Source organism: Oryctolagus cuniculus, chromosome 20 (genome assembly GCF_051225735.1).
Source record: "Oryctolagus cuniculus isolate XC-2025 breed Fujian yellow rabbit chromosome 20, ASM5122573v1, whole genome shotgun sequence".
Taxonomy (NCBI): Eukaryota; Metazoa; Chordata; class Mammalia; order Lagomorpha; family Leporidae; genus Oryctolagus; species Oryctolagus cuniculus.
The window spans coordinates 14,059,111-14,077,056 of NC_142886.1; the positions used below are offsets into that span (position 1 = coordinate 14,059,111).

The 17,946-nt window shown below is 39.5% G+C and overlaps 1 protein-coding gene across 5 annotated transcripts in view; it reads right to left on the bottom strand.

Annotated features, from left to right (window-relative positions):
- The window catches only part of MNAT1 (MNAT1 component of CDK activating kinase), a 235,352-nt gene that overhangs the window by 112,270 nt on the left and 105,136 nt on the right, over positions 1-17,946 (bottom strand). For all 5 annotated transcript variants that reach the window (XM_089322594.1, XM_089322593.1, XM_002719546.6 and 2 more), the window contains 2 exons: positions 17,197-17,337; positions 10,630-10,755 (listed from right to left, as the gene is read on the bottom strand). In XM_089322594.1, the coding sequence (XP_089178720.1) occupies positions 10,630-10,755; positions 17,197-17,337 (267 nt within the window). The remainder of the gene's footprint in view (positions 1-10,629; positions 10,756-17,196; positions 17,338-17,946) is intronic.

The following is a 17,946-nucleotide window of genomic DNA, read 5'->3' on the forward strand; positions in this document are numbered from 1 at the left end:
TAAAGAAATCTAGGGCTAGTATCGTGATACAGCAGGTTAAGCCACTGCCTGTGATGCCAGCATCCCATATGAGCACTGGTTCGAATCCTGGCTACTCCTCTTCGGATCCAGCACCCAGATAATGTTCCTGGGAAAACAGCAGAAGATGATCCAAGTACTTGGGCTCCTTTCTGCCACATGGGAGACCTGAATGAAGTTCTGGGCTCCTGCCTTCGGACTGGACCAGACCCAGTCACTGAGGCCATTTGGGGAGTGAACCAGAAAACAGAAGATCTCTGTCTCTGTCTCTCCCTCTTTGTCACTCTTGCTAAAATAAATAACTAAATCTTAATAAAAAAAGAAATTATAAAACAATTCACTTATATACTGAACTATTAAAGTACCAATAAACATTAATAGTAATATTACCATGGGTAATTATAATTACTACTATCTACCAGTTGGCTAGCATATACTGGACATTGGGTTTGGCTTTTCAAAAATGTATTTATCTGAGAGGCAGAAAGACACAGAGCTCCCACATGCTACTTCAATTCCAAAATACCTGCAAACAGTGGAGGCTGAACCAGACCAACGCCAGAAGCCAGGAACTCAATCCAAGTTTCCCAAGTGGGTGACAGAAAACCAACCACTTGGCTCACCACTAGTGCCTTAGGGTCTGCACCAGCAGGGAGCCTAGGGCAGGAGCCAGAGCCAGCTATGAAACCCAGGCACTCCAACATAGGACGAGGACCTCTTAACTGCTAGTACAGCAGCTGTCCCTGGTCCATCATTTTACATATGTACTTCAATCCTCTGAACAATCATGAAATTAAAAGTTCTCAATTTTACAGTTGCAGAACAAGCTCAGAAGAATAAAGGGCTTATACCTTACCCAGGGACACACAGCTACACATTAGTGAATCTGGAGTTATCTCAGTCTATGCTCATTATCTTTCCTCTGCACTACGTTGTCTCTTAATTCAAAAGCCTTAATCTCGTAATCTCTTAAAGAGTAGTGTTTTTCTTCACATTATTTAAGGATGCATTAATGCTTCCTACCTTTGAAAGTTTAAAACTGATCATGAATATTTGATACTATTTAGGTACCCAAACATCCATGTTCATATAAAACTAACTTAATATGTGCAGCCTTTGCTCTCAAAATGTTTAAAATCAAATAGCTAGCACACATATGACCAACAAGGTGGGCAGTTATAAAATTTATAAAGAGTAGGCTGGAATGGGCTGTTGGAGAAATGAAGACATATATGCAGAAAAAAGAACAATGTCCCTATACTTAGAGGTCAAAGGCTGGCCATTTTATATACTTAAGGGCCTTTTTCCTCACAATCTCAAAAACTTCAATTTCTTAGTTTAAAAAGATAATATGTGGGGTTGACGCTGTGGCGCAGCAGGCTAAAGACCCAGCCTGCAGCACTAGCATACCATATAGGCACCAATTCGAGTCCCCGCTACTCCTCTACCAATCCAGCTCTCTGCTGTGGCCTGGGAAAGCAGTAGAAGATGGCCCAAGTCCTTGGGCCCCTGCACCCACGTGGGAGACCTAGAAGAAGCTCCTGGCTCCTGGCTTTGGATCAGCTCAGCTCTGGCCATTGTGGTCATTTGGGGAGTGAACCAGTGGAATGAAAGACCTCTCTCTCTCTCTCTCTCGTTCTACCTTTCTCTGTAACTCTTTTTTTTTTTTTTTTAATTTTTTGACAGGCAGAGTGGACAGTGAGAGAGAGAGAGACAGAGAGAAAGGTCTTCCTTTGCCGTTGGTTCACCCTCCAACGGCCGCCGTGGCCAGCGCGCTGCAGCCGGCGCACCGCGCTGATCCGAAGGCAGGAGCCAGGTGCTTCTGGTCTCCCATGCAGGTGCAGGGCCCAAGCACTTGGGCCATCCTACACTGCACTCCCAGGCCATAGCAGAGAGCTGGCCTGGAAGAGGGGCAACCGGGACAGAATCCAGTGCCCCGACCGGGACTAGAACCCCGTGTGCCAGCGCAGCTAGGTGGAGGATTAGCCTGTTGAGCCGCGGTGCCGGCCTCTCTGTAACTCTTTCAAATAAATTTTTAAAAAATTCTTTAAGATAAAAATAATATGGAAAAAAACATAAAAAATTAAAGGTAAGTAATTGTTAAGTACCATTCTGAGACAGACATTCAGAAGAACATAAAGGCAATATTAAAATTCTTTTTTTCTCCCAATATGTGTGTCTTGCTTTAGTAATTAAAAATTACTAAAAATAAACTGAAAGTACGTGAAGCAGGCTAAGCAGCAAATTGTACAGCATATTCTCTATCCCCAATCTCCACCAAAAAGTAATCAGGTGAAAAAGTAAGAAGTTCTTAACCAAACTGCACAGGAATTTAGGAACAAATACAGCATGGTGCCATCAGCAGTGAGTTCTGAGTCTAGAAAATGACCCACTGCTAATCTTCAAGTTGCTGAACTTCAAACCAGGGAGGTCTGAGACCCATCTGCTCCACATTCAAGGCAAGATGAGCTGAGCCGAGAGCTCTTCTTCTCATTAAGATACGCTGCTGGAACAGCTTCACCACAGTCAATCCATCCGCTAATCTCAGAGAAATGTGGCAAAGGCTGCCTATTCTGGTCAAATTAGTAAATCTGCTGATCAAATCAATGATTGGTCTTCAAAAAATTTGAAAGCTGGCTTTTCCAAACACAGTTGTCCTGTGGTATTTGCAGGGGATTCATTACAGAATCCCTTAAAGATACTGAAATCCACACATGCTCAAGTACCCCATTTAAAATGGTTCTGTATTTGTACCTACACACTTCTCCCTCCCATACTGGAAGTCATCTCGAGGTGACTTACAATGCCTACTTAACATAAACGCTTCGGAAACAGTGGTTATGGTATATTATTTAGGGAATAATGACAACGGAAAAATGTCTGCACATACTCTAGACAGATGCAATTTGTTTTTCCAAATATGTTTGACCTGTGGTTGGTTGAATTCACTGATGCGAAACCCAGAGATACAGAGGGCCAACTGTAATTTTTAAATGAACAGAACACCCTGAAATGGCCTCCATTTAGGGCAAAAGAAAAACACTGGACTACCTAAGAAGTCTACTCCCAGAAGGTTAAAAGAACTTCAACATAGAGCAGAGGTATTAAAGAGGTAAGAATTCAGACAAGGAAGAATGACATGAACGATCATTCTTACTAGCAATGGGATAATGTGTTGAGAATTTAGGTATATCTATGAAAGTAACAATGACAGTTTTTAATTTTATTTTTTAATTTTGGCTGTAAATTGAATGAAGCCCTGCTTAACCCCAATGTGAATTTCTCAAGAGCAAAGCAGAATGCTGTGAACTTAAGAAAAATAAGGACAATAATTTGCTTAAAACTTTTTGCTACATTCCCACTAATTAGGTAACATGGTAGTCAGGTCCCAAAAGCACACATAAAATTCTGTCACGGGGGCCGGCCGGCGCCTTGGTTCACTTGGTTAATCCTCCACCTGCGGCGCCTGCATCACATATGGGAGCTGGGTTCTAGTCCTGGTTGCTCCTCTTCCGGACCAGCTCTCTGCTGTGGCCTGGGAGTGCAGTGGAGGATGGCCCAAGTGCTTGGGCCCTGCACCCCATGGGAGACCAGGAGGAAGCACCTGGCTCCTGGCTTCGGATCAGTGTACCTCCGGCTGTTGCAGCCATTTGGGGGGTGAACCAATGGAAGACCTTTCTCTCTGGCTTTCTCTCACTGTCTAACTCTATCTGTAAAATAAATAAAATTAAAAAAAAATTCTGTCACAGAACATATTCTGTCCTCAAGGACCTCATTTAAGATGAGACAGGCTTGAATAATAACTTCTGCAATGCAAAGCAGGAGTTACTATATATTTTAAAAGTATAAACAAAATGCTGGGGAAGACATCAGAGCATTTAATCAAATTCCACTCAGAAGAATCCTCATAGAAATGACATTTGATTAATGCCACAAATTGTAACTAAGTGTTCATAAGCAGTTAAACATATTCCAAGTAGAGTAAATTACATTTAAAAAGGTACAGAGGTTTAGAAGTACTTCAGGATCTTCATACTATTTAATGTGAGCCTAATATGTAAGATTCATTCACTCATCCAAAGATATTTAATAAAGGGCCCCCATGTACCTGAGTCTACTCTAGGCGTCTGAGACAAACCCTGTTCTAGTTCAGTTTTTAATGTAACAGGAGACAAGCACTAAACAATGTATCCATAAAACATTTTCTGAGAGGATACATATTATGAAAGGTTGGGGTAAGAAAGGGAAGATATTTTAGGATAGCCAAAGGGTCAGTGTGAATTGACTATAAAGAGCAAGAGAGAAGGGGAAGCATTCTCTTAATAGTGCCTTTTGTTCGTTTCTAGAACAGGCTGTTTCTTATCACAGGCCTTCTGTTGTTGCGCTGTTCTCTGCTTTGATTTTTGCATGGCTAACTCCTTTTCACCATTCACTTAATACAAAGACAAGAAAGTGGATGGATAGTATTCTGGATTTCACTCCAGCTGTAATGGGAAGGCAGTGGAAGATATTAAACAAGGAAGTGATAATGTGATTTTTTTCAAGGTTATTTAATTATATCATCTTTCATTTGGGGAACTACCCAACATACCTAAAGAAAAGATCATAGCTACACAGAACAGAGAGACCAGATGGAATGCTACTGTAATAGTCCAGAAAAGAAATAATGGCAAGTAGCCTAACCCGATAGCAATGTAGAGAAGTATATAAAATTCAAGATAAATTTTGGAGGTACAGCCAAGTAAATATCAAATCATCCAGATTTTCAGATTGCTGGAGTCAGCAACTGAAATATACAGTTGCAAAAGACTTAAGCAAGTCTAAGTCTTCTACTTAGATCTTAAGCCAGAACTTAATTCAATATTATACTGGTATATACTATAAAAGAAAAAGAACTGGAAAATAGAAACAGCTGCTACACATTTGCCAAAGAAGCAATATTATATAATAGGCAACAGTAAAAGAACAGTAAATACGACCTTATCCATTGAGAACAGTAAAACAAATAATCCTCTGCCTTTTAGAATTAGAGTATTACCTTTAATTAGAAAACACCTTGGTACTGTTTTGAGACATTCACTCTTGCATACTCACCATGAGTCAGGAACAAAATCAAGCCTCTCCCATCAACACCTGACATATATCCATCTCCTGACCTGTGTATATACGTATGCATGTATTCATTTCCAGCTCCACCCAATTAGGAGCAAGGAACATCTGGACCCAAACAGCAAAAAGGCCCTCTACCGCTCTGTTAGGGACTTCTCTGGCCTGCACACATGCCCAGGTAACCGTCCATGACTTCCCAGGGGTAGCGGCAGTAAGGAACAAAGCCATTCTGAGTGAGTTGTGTGCAAAAGATGGAACTGCTCCTGCTCAGAACACCAAGTTGGTGCAAATCAAATCGCTGTGTGCCACAGGGGATGAAGCTAGAACTTCTGGTTGATCAAAGTGCTCTGTATCATAAGGAAATCAGTAGGTCTCCTCATAGGATAAAAATCCCTGTCCAGTTCCCATTACTGGGCCAGTGGGTCCTACCATGCTGTCTCCCTTAAGCTAGAGCATAAGCCTCCAAATATACCTTGTGTGGGTTGCATACTGGCCTCTCGTCAATTTCTACCTACAAGTGAGACAGATAACCTGGGGTCGATAATAATTGTGCTCCATTTGCAAACAAAGAAACACTAATTCTGTAGCTATACTGGGCCATTTACCACTAGACTTCATCCTGGAAAGTTTCTGAACTGATGAGTCTTTTTTTTTTTTTTTTTTTTTTTTGACAGGCAGAATGGACAGTGAGAGAGAGACAGAGAGAAAGGTCTTCCTTTGCCGTTGGTTCACCCTCCAATGGCCGCTGCGGCTGATCCAATGGCAGGAGCCAGGTACTTCTCCTGGTCTCCCATGGGGTGCAGGGCCCAAGCACTTGAGCCATCCTCCACTGCACTCCCTGGCCACAGCAGAGAGCTGGCCTGGAAGATGGGCAACCGGGACAGAATCCGGCATCCCGACCAGGACTAGAACCCGGTGTGCCGGCACCGCGAGGCGGAGGATTAGCCTAGTGAGCTGGCCGAGTCTTATTTTTTTTAAAGATTTCTTGTTGCTATTTATTCCTTTAAGAGGCTAAGGGCAGAAATGGAGATCTCATCTGCTTGTTCACTCCCTACATGCCCACAACAGCACACCCCTGACAGGTCTTTTCAAGGTAACCTCTGTCACTTCAATACTGCATGGCATTAATACTCATTTTGGAAAACTCACAGGCATCCAATGATAAAAGTCAATCAACAGTTCTGCAAATTCCATCATCTTGAGCTTTTAAATGAAAAGGAAAATTCAGTTCTCAACTCCACAACTTCTTGCACAGTTTATCAGACTCTGACCAATAATAATGGGAGGGGTCTTCAGAAAGCTCACAGGAAACTATGCATGGATTTCAAAAACTTTCTGTTCTATTATAAATTTATCTTTTAATTTTCTTTTCCATGAACTTTTTGATATCCCCCTGTATAACCAAAGTACAACTTGTTTACCAGTGGCTGCCTCTCTCTCTAGAATTCACCACAAAACACCCAACATACTGTCAAAAAGAGTAAGGAAAAATATTTAATGATTTAACAAACACTGTTCTCTAATTTCACTAAAATTCAGAGCATCAGCTACAGCAAAAATATTCTATTCTTTCCTTTTTCTGCTATTTTTATGGCTTCCCGACATGGTACTAGATAAATAGGAACGTATATCAACTTAAGGAATCAAAATAATTTTCATTCACTACAAATGTCAAAGTGGTAGATACTTGCACTGCAAAGTACAATTTGCCAAGGGATTCATTTTGTGATTAAAACAGATAAAGACTGGTATGACTGCGATCAACCATTCCTTTGTTCATCCACACATCCATCCATTCAACGACTCAGTTACCAGCCAAGGTTTACAGAAAGCCTGTTAGGTACCAAGTCCAGGAGCTTATAAACTGACAAAGATGACAGAAGGGTAAACTGAACATCAAAATATAGTAACTGCAGGCCTTAGTGTAAAAGAATCCTCAATGGTTATTAATTTAAGGACAGTGGCAGCGTGCAAAACAGAGACTTTACCTTAGCAATGGCATGATTAAATTTAGAGCTCTCCTCTGAACTTGATAATACATAACATTATTGACACTATAAGCATTTCACAATAAACTATGAACCTGAAAGTTTATACTTTGAAAGGAAACATTATTTTTAAAGAAAAAAAATTTTAAGCTTTTGAACAGCACTTGTGTATACGATAGATATATGAAGAAATTTTATATTACAAAAACAAATTATTATATACTGCTTCCTTGCTTTGGGAGTAAGTAGCACCTGCAGAAAGGTAACTGATTTTTTAAAAGATTTATTTATGTATTTATTTGAAAGGCAGAGGTACACAGAGAGAGAGAGACAGAGACAGAGTAAGAGATCTTCCATCTGCTGGTTCACTCCCCAAAATGGCCACAACGGCCGGAGCTGGGCCAGGAATTCCTTACGGGTCTCCCATGTGGGTGCAGAGACCTAAGCATCTTCCATTGCTTTCCCAGGAGCATTAGCAGGAGCTGGACAGGAAGTAGAGCAGCCAGGACTCAAACCAGCGCCCATATGGGATGCCAGCATTGCAGGTGGTGGCTTAACCTTCCAAACCACAACATCGGCCCAGGTAATTAATTTTTATTTCATACTTATTCAACACCGGAAAAATCCCAGGCAATATCCAAGGTATACATTATTTAACCCTCAATGCAATCCTATGAAGTGAGATATAACCGTATTTTATAGATGAAAACAGAAAACTTGTCCAAGGTCACACAGTTAGATTTGAGGCAAAATGTGAACATGTGTGTTCTTACTCTAATTCCAATGCTGTTTTCATTATATATGCTTACAGAAGGTAAAGAGTGATAGAATAAATTAGCAAATGGCTGGGGCCAGCGTTGTGGCATAACAGGTTAAGCCACCACCTGTAACGCTGGCATCCCACATCCAAGTCCTAGCTGCTCCACTTCACATACAGCTCCCTCCTAACGTGCCTGGAAAGGCAATGGAGGACGGCCCAAGTCTTTGAGCCCCTGCACCTACATGGGAGACCCGGAAAAAGTTTCTGGCTCCGGGCTTCAGCCTGGCCCAGCCCCAGCCACAGCAGCCATTTGGGGAGTGAATCAGTGGATGGAAGATTCTCTCCCCCACCCCTTCTTTCTCTGCCTGTACCTCTGCCTTTCAAATAAATAAATCTTTTAGAAAATTAAACCTATGTCATCAATTCATGTCATTGTTAATAATAAGTAGCTTCATTTATCAAGAGCTTAGATACAAGCACTCTGCTGGGCACTTTGTTCGCATTCTTTCACTTAATGTCCTCAGTAAGTTTATGAGACAGGATTATCATCACCACCTTACAGGCAAGGAAAAAAAGAGCTTACTAGAGAGACTAAGAAATGTGTCCATGTCAAGCCCTGGCTAAACGAGTGGGTAAGGGGCAGGCATTTAGCGTAGCAGTTAAGACACCTGCATCCCATGTAAGAATACAGTTTCCATACACAGATTCCAGTTTCCTAAAGCCGACTGTAGAGTCAAGTCACAGGTAACTGGATTCCCATATCCCCAGGGAGATCTGGATTGAGTTCCTGGCTTGCAGCTTTGACCAGGCCCAGCCCTGGCCCTTGTTGGCATTTGGGAAGCAAACCACTGAACGGGTGCTCTCTAGTGCACTCTTTATCTCTCTATCCTTGCCTCTCAAATAAATTTTAAAAAATAAACAGCCTAGCTGAGAGCTGAATTCAGGTCTGTTTGGATCCAAAGGCCAATCCTTAATAATGCTATCACACTTTTTATACTACTACAATGAAACTATTTTAAAATACATTCACTAATTTAACAGTTGACTTTATCTCAAAAATATGAAATGCTAAACACATACTAAAGTCAATATGCCAAAATATCTATTTCCTAAACAAAAGAAACAACTTTTTTTTTTGAAAGGCAGCATCACAGAGAGGGAGGGAGGGAGAGAGAACGAGATGGAGATGGAGATGGAGATGGAGATGGAGATGGAGATGGAGATGGAGATGGAGAGAGAGAGAGAGAGAGAGGCAGATAGACCTCTTACTTCTGCTGGTTCCCTCCCCAAATGGCTGTAGCAGCAGGGGCTGAGCCAGGCTGAAGCCAAGAGCCTGGAACTCTATCTGGGCCCCTCACTTAGGTGGTAGGGGCCCAGGCATGTGTGTCACCTTCCATTGCACTCTCAGACAGCTAAGCAGAAAGGTGGATTGGAAGTAAGGCAGACAGTACTCGTGCCTGTGTCCATATTGGATGCTGGCATCCTAGGCAGTGCTTAATCCACTGCACCATGATGCTGGCCCCAAATGAAGAAATTTTATGAAAGTATACAAACATAAGAGGGTCTTCAAAATGCTCATGGGAGCGTATATTATGGATTTCAAATTTTTTGCAGCAAAATGAACTTATCTTTAATTCTATTCTTCAATTAATTTTTTGAAGAATCCTCATATCATTAGCTTATAAAATCTTTCCTTTGAGTGAATGGCAAAAATAAACACTTTTAAAACCCAAATTAGTCTATCTTTAAAACGGTCTCAAAGCTAAAAATGGCTTCAAAGTATTTTTTTTTAATACATGCATATGTGGATGAGCATTGTGACACAGTGGATTAAGCTACCACTTAGGACACCCAAATCCCATATTCGAGTGCCTGATTTGAGTAGCAACTGCTCTGTGCTTCTGTTTAACCTTCCTGCTAATGTGCCTGGGAGACAACAGATAATAGCCCAAGCACTTGGGTTCCTACCACCCACATGGGAGACCAGATGGAGTTTCTGGCTCCTGGCTTCACCCTGGCCTAGCCCCAGTTGTTGCATGAATTTGGTGAGTGAAGCAGCAGATGGAAGATCTCTCTCACTCTCTATCTATCCCTCTGTCACTTTGCCTTTCAAATAAATACCTTTATAAGTTATGTACATGGAGAACTGTTGAAGGAAATATAAAGTGATATACTTGTGTCCTATTTCATATATGCCAATAATTAATTCCCTAACAATATTTATGCATTTTCTTTCAAGAAATGTTTTTCTACATTACAAACTTAAAAATTAAGAAAAATACACAAAAACAATTTTCACATACAACAATATTTTGTTGTGTACTTGGAAAATTATGTATGGGGCTGGCACTGTGGCTCCTGGCTAATGGCTTAGGAAAGCAGCAGAGGATGACCCAAGTCCCTGGGTCCTTGCACCCATGTGGGAGACCCAGAAGAAGTTCCTGGCTCCTGGCTTCAGTCTGGCTGTTGTCATCATTTAAGGAATGAACTAGCAGATGGAAGATCTCTCTGTGTCTCCTCTCTATCTCTCTCTCTCTGTAACTCTTTCAAAGAAATAAATTAATTTTAAAAAATTATGTATTACTTTTCACTTTCCACTTATACTACACATACCATATTTCCAGACATCTAGCTTAGATCAGACACTGTTGTTAAACATATGAACCCTTCAGGCTCCTTCAGAAATCAATATAAAATCATAAAGTATAATACTTGACCAATTTCTTTAAAAAAAGCAATTAAAACAAGGCTTACCATCTTGATGCCCGTGGAAAATGTCACTGGTTTTACAGGCTTAGGTTTCTCAAGTTGCATTTCCAACTGGGTAGATCTATCTTTATGCTGAGCCAAAAGCAGAGCAACGGGGAGATCAGAACTCTCCTAAGAGAAAAGTTCACGATCAATATGAAAGTTAAAAAGGGAACACTAAACAGCAACAAGATTTATATTTTAAATCATGCCTTTTCTATAAGCATCTGATGTAAAACTAAATATTCATTTTATGGAGAACACTTTACAAAAAATATTAACATTCCATAATTAGAAAAGGCTGTTGTAGGCTTATAAATCAAAATAACCTGCAAACAAGTATTTTTATAAAATCCACATTAAAGACAATATAATAGGATCCTATTTCATCTAGCAAACCAAGCATATTTATTGAAACAAAAAAAAATAGAAGTTAATCACAAAAAGAGTGGTACAAAGTACTATAACGTAGATCAGATGTTTATCTGAGACACATTCTTTTTAACAGTGAATTCAGACCAGTCTGAAATTGTTTCCCATTAGATTTTACCTGAGGCCCTTTGGAAATTATCCGTGTTTTACTTTGCACAATAGAACTATTGTAAGTACAACCAAAAGTGAACATATTTTCTTCTCTACTGACTTACTCTTAAAAATTACGTCAAAAAATTTTAATTAAATCACAAAATGATAAAGGATTTTTAAGTCTTATATTGATTAACACTAAATCAGAGCCACTATTTTCACAAATCTGTGCACACACACACACACATTTTAACAACACAAGCAAATTACTAATTCTTCTATGCAGACTGCCATTTATCCTGTTTAAAACTTAGTCTTTTTACATGGTTGAACTGTTGTGGTGCTAAGGCCTAAATGAAAAGTTATCCAGACACTCAGTTAAATAAGAACCTAGAAAGCCAGGCAGAGGGAAGATTTAGAAAGGAGTATTTCTCTCTCTCTCTCTCTCTCTCTCTCTCTCTCTCTCTCTCACACACACACACACACAGTGCCTTCTATATCTGTAAACAAAAGTACATTTCCCTCTCCAACACCAAGATTGTCTGCAAAAATAAACACATTGTTCAAATGAGCTATAAATCTTTAAAATAGTGACTACCCATAATTTAATACTGAAGAAACTCTACTGTTCACATTTAACAGCACAAAAACAGATTCTAACTTTCTATCCAAATCTAATTACCTTTAAATTTTAAGGCCCAAATGTGGTTAATATAGTTTAAGGAACTGTTTTAAGATTATAGTGTAGCTGGGGCTGGCACTGTGGTGCAGCAGGTTAATGCCCTGGTCTGAAGCACCAGCATCCCAAATGGGCACCGGTTCGAGACCCGGCTGCTCCACTTCCAATCCAGCTCTCTGCTATGGCCTGGGAAAGCAGTAGAAGATGGCCCAAGTCCTTGGGCCCTTGCATCAGCGTGGGAGACTCGAAAGAAACTCCTGGCTCCTTGCTTCAGATCAGTGCAGCTCCGGCCATTGCATTCAACTGCAGAGTGAACCATCAGATGGAAGACCTCTCTCTCTGCCTCTCCTCTCTGTGTAACTCTTTCAAATAAATAAATAAATCTTTAAAAAAAATTATAGTGTAGCAGAAGTTAAAATAATAAGCAATGTAACCTATTTGCCCAGCATAAAATTTCATATCTAGATTTTATAATACAAGTGTCTCTGCTAAAGCAATGCTACAATTAAAACTTTCAAAAGTAAATGGACGAGGCCGGCGCCGCAGCTCACTAGGCTAATCCTCTGCCTGCGGCACTGGCACACCGGGTTCTAGTCCCGGTTGGGGCAACGGATTCTGTCCCGGTTGCCCCTCTTCCAGGCCAGCTCTCTGCTGTGGCCCTAGGAGTGCAGTGGAGGATGGCCCAAGTGCTTGAGCCCTGCACCCCAGGGGAGACCAGGAGAAGTACCTGGCTCCTGCCTTCGGATCAGCGTGATGCGCCAGCCGCAGCGCGCCTATCGCGGCGGCCATTGGAGGGCCTTTCTCTCTGTCTCTCTCTCTCACTGTCCACTCTGCCTGTCAAAAAAAAAAAAAAAAAGTAAATGGACGGGCCGGTGCCACAGCTCACTTGGCTAATCCTCCGCCTGCGGTTTCCGACACACTGGGTTCTAGTCCCGGTTGTGGTGCCGGTTCTGTCCTGGTTGCTCCTCTTCCAGTCCAGCTCTCTGCTGTGGCCCGGGAAGGCAGTGGAGGATGGCCCAAGTGCTTGGACCCTGCACCTGCATGGGAGACCAGGAGGAAGCACCTGGCTCCTGGCTTCGGATCGGCGCAGTGCCAGCCTTAGCGGCCATTTGGGAGGTGAACCAACGGAAGGAAGACCTTTCTATCTCTCTCTCTCTCTGTCTCTCTCTCACTGTCTATAACTCTACTTGTCAAAAAAAAAAAAAAACAGAATATTATTGTCAAGCAAAAGTACTGAGACGTCACTTTAGCACTAATGCAGGAGAATTAATGAAATATGGTATGAAAACATACCTGAATACCTTACATACTCCACAACTGCTTAGTACATTAGTACTACATTAGTAACAGTATGGCTGAAAATCCCTACTGCCATCCCAGATTGTCATTAAGCATTTTATGAAAGGGGCCGGTACTGTGGTGTAGTGGGTAAAGCTGACGCCTGCAGTGCCAGCATCCCATATGAGCACCGGTTTGAGACCCAGCTGCTCCTCTTCGATCCAGATCTCCGCTATGGCCTGGGAAAGCAGTAGAAGATGGCCCAAGTCCTTGGGCCCCTGCACCCACATGGGAGACCTGGAAGAAGTTCCTGGCTTTGAATCAGCCCAGCTCTGCCATTGCAGCCATTTGAGGAGTGAACCAGATCTCTCTCTCTCTCTCTGCCTCTGCAACTCTGCCTTTCAAATAAATAAATATTTTTTTTAAGATTTATTTATTTATTTGAAAGTCAGAGTTACACAGAGAGAGGAGAGGCAGAGAGAGAGAGATAATGGTCTTCCATCCGATGGTTCACTCCCCAGGTGGCCACAACGGCCGGAGCCGCGCCGACCAGAAGCCAGGAGCCAGGAGCTTTTTCTGGGTCTCCCACACAGGTGCAGGGGCCCAAGGACTTGGGCCATCTTCCACTGCTATCACAGGCCACAGCAGAGAGCTGGATCGGAAAAGGAGCAGCCGGGACTAGAACCAGTGCCCATATGGGATGCCGACGCTTCAGGCCAGGGCGTTAACCCACTGAGCCAGAGCCCGGCCCCTAAATAAATAAATAAATCTTAAGGGGGAGAAAAAATTTTTGGCATAATTCTGGTTTTTACATAAAAGGAACTAAATGTTAAAATGCCTTGGTAAATAGCAGAAATGTAATTAAAGTAAGTATTCTACAAATAGAAAAATTTTAATACTAAAGCAAAGAATTTACTTCAAACTTCCTTTTATTCTCATTTTAACACTCAACATTTTGGGGCTGAATGCCTCTGTAGGTGTTAAACTAGAATTAAGCAGGAGCTCTAACAGCAAAAAAGCTATAACGTAAAAAAGACTATGTGAAATATATGTGTTCTGTGAAACACATAACATGCAGATTCCACCTTTCAAGTACTTCATTCTTCTTAGCGTTACATTTTACCTTGAAAGGTTTCCTAACCCAATTATCTGGAGGTACACTGTTTAATATTAAAGTGACTTTAATAAGACTGCCTGTAATACTCATTAAAAACTACATAATGACCATTTATAAAAGATTATTTGAACTGACTTTAAGGAAGCCATGTGGCAAACAATATTTCTAGTAAAAATCAGCTAAAATGTTTGACAATCATTTAGGCCATACAAAATTTAAGACATAAACTGAAGGGAATTTTCAAACAGGAATATAAAAAGATTTAATAAGTCAGGACGTGTTTGAAAATCTTTTTCCAAACCAATTAAAAAAAATGGAGTCTACAATTAGGATTAAGTAAATGGACTTTTTAGGCAACATTAAGGCAAATGCTAAGCCATAAACATAAGATTATAACATTAAAATCCAATCATGTACAATATAATGTAATGTCACTGCTTTTTAAAAGATGTAAAAAGTGACTTTTGGCACAAGGACCAAATCCAAAAATAGGTTAAAAAATACTAATACATAGTACTTATTGCATAAAACAGGTCCAGAGATTAATTCTGGGAATTTACCTTTTAGGTATATTTATAAAATGTCAATGTTATCTTTTTAAAGTAAACTGCAACAAATGAACATACACTAAAAAGAAATTCTTTCATTTAGTTAATAATGGCTCAAGAAAATTAAAATTAATTCAATTAGTCAAGAGGAATGAAAGTATGCTAACATTTATAATCAATTTAGTAAAAATTGAAAAATTAACTAAGAATCTTTAAAAATAAAATTTTAAATGGAAATCAAAAACCCTAACTGCAGAGGTCTTCTAAACCTATCTATTATAAATACTTGTACTAATGAATACAGTAAATTACTAAGAATTATTTAGCTACCATATTATATGATCCAAATAGTGAGGAAAATATGTGTAGTAATAACTTGCAGGTGAAGAAAACAAGAAGGGTGGAAACTCACAAAGCCAATGTTAACTCCAGGTCCTATGCAATGCACATTACAGTTGTTGGACATCTCGCTTCATGATTCACTAAGTCAGAGGAGCTTCATATTAATGAGGCAGCAAAATTTAGTGCTCATGAGGACTAAATGACATGCAAGAATAAATGCTATGCAAAGGTAGCTAACTTCAAAACTCTTTATCAGATGAAAAATAAGACATTAAAAGCATATTTTTATTTGCTATCAAAGCTTTATATTTGAAATTAATTCCAAATTAATTTGTATGTATGGGAAAGAAGCATTTCATCCTGCCCCCTCCCAAAACTGTGCTTCTCTTTGTATAAAATTAAGAAGAAACTTTGAATAAAACAGTAACATCAGTATTTATTAATACATTCTTGAACATTTTTAATTTCTCATTAAACATGTCTACAAAACACAAACCACAACTCATATGGCATTTCCATTGATAAAATCATACCTGTCACTTAAGAACTAATTAAAGTTGCAGGGAAAGTATTATTATTCTATTTTATACGTACTGTCCTCATTTTTAAAACCAAATTTATATTCTACTCACACAGAGCAGGCAGATTTTGTAAGTATTTTCTGTCTAAACATCATTTGCATCCTTACTCTTATTTTTCCCTAACTGGCTTGCCTACTTCTAAATTAATTAACCTTGCTTTGTCTTTTTTCCTGCATAAGTGGCTTTAAGTGCATTTTAGGCAAAAGTATTGTAACACACACACACACACACACACATTTTATCCCATCATAGAATTACAGAAAATCAACTAGAGAGGGAAGCTAATTGTGTTAATATAAAACAAATACTTTACAGAAATGAATTAGATGAACAGAAAGGGAAAACGAACAATGCAAAATGACTTTTTTAGAAAGGAAAATTTTCTAGTTTGTGATGATATCAAATCCATGAAGCACTCCACAAACCTAAGTTATTATTGCTACTGCTATTATCTAACAATGTTGACTACTTAGAGAGCTAATTGTTCAAAAATAGCAATAATTTGCAAAACACTGCCATTTCTTACAAATACATTTTTTACGCAAAAATAAGAAACACAGTTCTGTCACAGAGTAACCAGAGTCATTATGCATCTAAGCACAGGGTCAAAACACTGAAAACTGTGCTAGATTTAGAAATCAGGAGAAAAATGCTCTGAAAACAATGTGTTTTACTCAGTAAGCTTAGAAACATTTAAATATTCTATTACGCGTATTCTGGTTTATGTCAGTTTTAATGTCTCATCTAAAAATAAATGGATATTGACAAAAAATTTTTTTAGAAAAGAAGTAAAATACACCAGAACATGTTCACAAAAACACTTAGAGCAAATCACTTCAGATCCTTCATAGCAGTTGACAAGATATAAATAAGTAGGCAGATGAGTAAGAAAATTACAATTAAAGTCATGTTTAATATGCTTATCACTAAACTCACTTTGGGATAGAAACTGAGTAGCAAATAAATTTATATTATACCATATTCCAGAAAAACATAATTTTCCCCCAAGCATATACTTTGTGGATTAAAGATTGCCACAATCTCCGCATCATGAAGTAGGATCTATATCCGTTCCCTTTGATACTAAGTGGGATCTTTTACTAATAAATATGGTGGAACTGATGCTGTGCCATTTTCACACCCCAAGTCTTCAACATTAAGAGCTTTTATTTTTTTTACTCCTGGAATAATCTCTCATGCAGCCCTGAGCCACCACATTAGACACAACTACAAAGAAGCCATGGAGAGCAGCCTTGAGACCTCTGGAGTCTCCACTGGGCTAGGAGGTCCACTTGAATTCCTAACTCAGGAAACTGGGAACATAAAAGAATGCTATTTGGGGAAGGTGGCCTCTTACTGAGCAACAGATATACTGATATTAAAATAACGAGCAAAACCAAAGGTGACCCCAAGTACAAACTGTGTGAATGCCATTATCTAGCATCATAAACAGGAAATGGAAGTCCTGAAGACTTTTTAATCACAATTAGCACTAACACATACCAGTTCATCAAGAAAAGCTTGCTTATTCTTCCTTTTTAGAATCTGCTGCAGCTGTTCTTCTTTTTGTATAAACAGTCGTCGTTGTTCATTTTCCTGTCGTTCTACCTCTAAAGCTTCTTCCAGTTCTTCCTGTTCCCGAGTCTAAAACAGAAATTTAATGTGTTCGGCATGTGATAAATTGAGTAAACAACAGCAATTCTACATTACAATCTGAAACCATCTTTGCTGGAAGTAGGAAACATACTAGGGATTTATATTTTAATAATGCAACAATTCTACTTGTGGGAACTAGAACTCATTTTATTTCATGTGGACATGTTACTATTAAAGAGAATAACATCTAACACTAAACAAAGACCTAAACAAAGTACACAAAGCCCAGCATTAATAATATATATCATTAATAATTACATTTAATAATGGGATTTTTTGGGGGGATTTTTAAATATATAATTCCTACCAACACTTTCAAATCATTTGTTTTAAGGTACTTAAAGCATAAACAAAAAAATACAAGAACAAAAAACAGGGGCCTATCATGTTGGTGTAGAAGGTAAAGCCTGTGACTGCACATCGGGCATCCCATAAAAGGATGCTCTACTTCTTTTTCTTTTTTCTTTTTTCTTTTTTTTTTTTTTTATTTGAAAGTCAGAGAGAGAAAGAGAGATCTTCCATCCCCAGAGATCTTCATTCCCCAGATGGCCACAACAGCAGGGACTGGGCCAGGCCGAAGCCAGGAGCCAGCAGCTT